Source organism: Ailuropoda melanoleuca, unplaced genomic scaffold (genome assembly GCF_002007445.2).
Source record: "Ailuropoda melanoleuca isolate Jingjing unplaced genomic scaffold, ASM200744v2 unplaced-scaffold74931, whole genome shotgun sequence".
NCBI lineage: Eukaryota > Metazoa > Chordata > Mammalia > Carnivora > Ursidae > Ailuropoda > Ailuropoda melanoleuca.
Window position 1 is genome coordinate 1 of NW_023250427.1, and position 1,192 is coordinate 1,192.

The following is a 1,192-nucleotide window of genomic DNA, read 5'->3' on the forward strand; positions in this document are numbered from 1 at the left end:
CGTGCGGTTCGACAGCGACTCTGCCAGTCGGAGGATGGAGCCGCGGGCGCCGTGGATTGAGCAGGAGGGGCTGGAGTATTGGGACCGGGAGACGCGGATCATCAAGGACCACGCACAGACTTTCCGAGAGAGCTTGAACATCCTGCGGGGCTACTACAACCAGAGCGAGGCCGGTGAGCGACGCGGCCCGGGTCCCGGTCACCACCCCCACCCCACCGACGGGCCGGGTCGCCCCGAGTGTCCGGGTCCGAGCGACACCCCGAGTCTGAGGGAACCCCCGACCTCCGACCCCCGACGAACCCGCGGGAACTTTTGGGCGGTTTTACTTTCTGTTTGGATAATCGCCTCCTGTCGGGCGGGGCCAGGCTCTCACACCATCCAGTGGATGCACGGCTGTGACGTGGGGCCGGACGGCCGCCTCCTCCGCGGGTANGTACAGTCAGTTAGCCTATGACGGCGCGGATTACATCGCCCTGAACGAGGACCTGCGCTCCTGGACCGCGGCGGACACGGCGGCGCAGATCACCCGGCGCAAGTGGGAGGCGGCCGGTGAGGCAGAGCGTTACAGGAACTACGTGGAGGGAGAGTGCGTGGAGTGGCTCCGCAGGTACCTGGAGAACGGGAAGGTGACGCTGCAGCGCGCAGGTACCAGGGGCCGCGGGCCTCCCCGATCTCCCCTCCGCTGGGGCTGGCTTCCCACCAGGAAGGGAAAATGGACTCGGTGTCACAACACCGCCCCTCCCACGGGTGGGGACTGTGAACCGCCTGGGTGTTCCTGTTCCTAAGAGAGAGGGACTCACCCAGAGGCCGCTTTTCTCTAAAGGGCAGTTGAGGAATCCAGCCTCTCCCGGGAGGCAGGTGGAGACTGTCCCTAGAACAACCCATCAGCGGTTCCCTTTGACCCTGGCAGCCACCTTGGGAACCATGACTGTCCCTCTCAAGGCCTTGTTCTCCAATGAGAACATAACTGGAGTTCTGACTCCGGGTTTTCTGACTCCTTCACCTTCCACCCCAGTCAGGACCCTTAGAGCGCTCTCCCTCTTAGACCTGCAGCCTCCTACCCTGGGGTCGCTCCCTGATTCTAGAATTTTCCAGCATTAGGAGATCCCAAAGGCTAGGGTGGTGACTGAGTTTTGTGCTTCTTCCATCCTAGCCAAGGGCCCTGTCCACGTCAGGATGGTCACATGAAGCC

The 1,192-nt window shown here is 63.1% G+C and overlaps 1 protein-coding gene across 1 annotated transcript; it reads left to right on the plus strand.

Annotated features, from left to right (window-relative positions):
• Positions 1 to 4: 4 nt before the first annotated feature.
• On the plus strand, positions 5 to 1,186 carry LOC117800700 (class I histocompatibility antigen, Gogo-B*0103 alpha chain-like; the record flags this gene model as incomplete). Its single annotated transcript, XM_034653258.1, is given in 3 exon segments — positions 5 to 173; positions 366 to 430; positions 432 to 1,186. Coding segments are annotated over 3 exon segments (588 nt in total), but the record flags the coding sequence as incomplete, so codon positions are not given.
• Between the last annotated feature and the right edge of the window lie 6 nt (positions 1,187 to 1,192).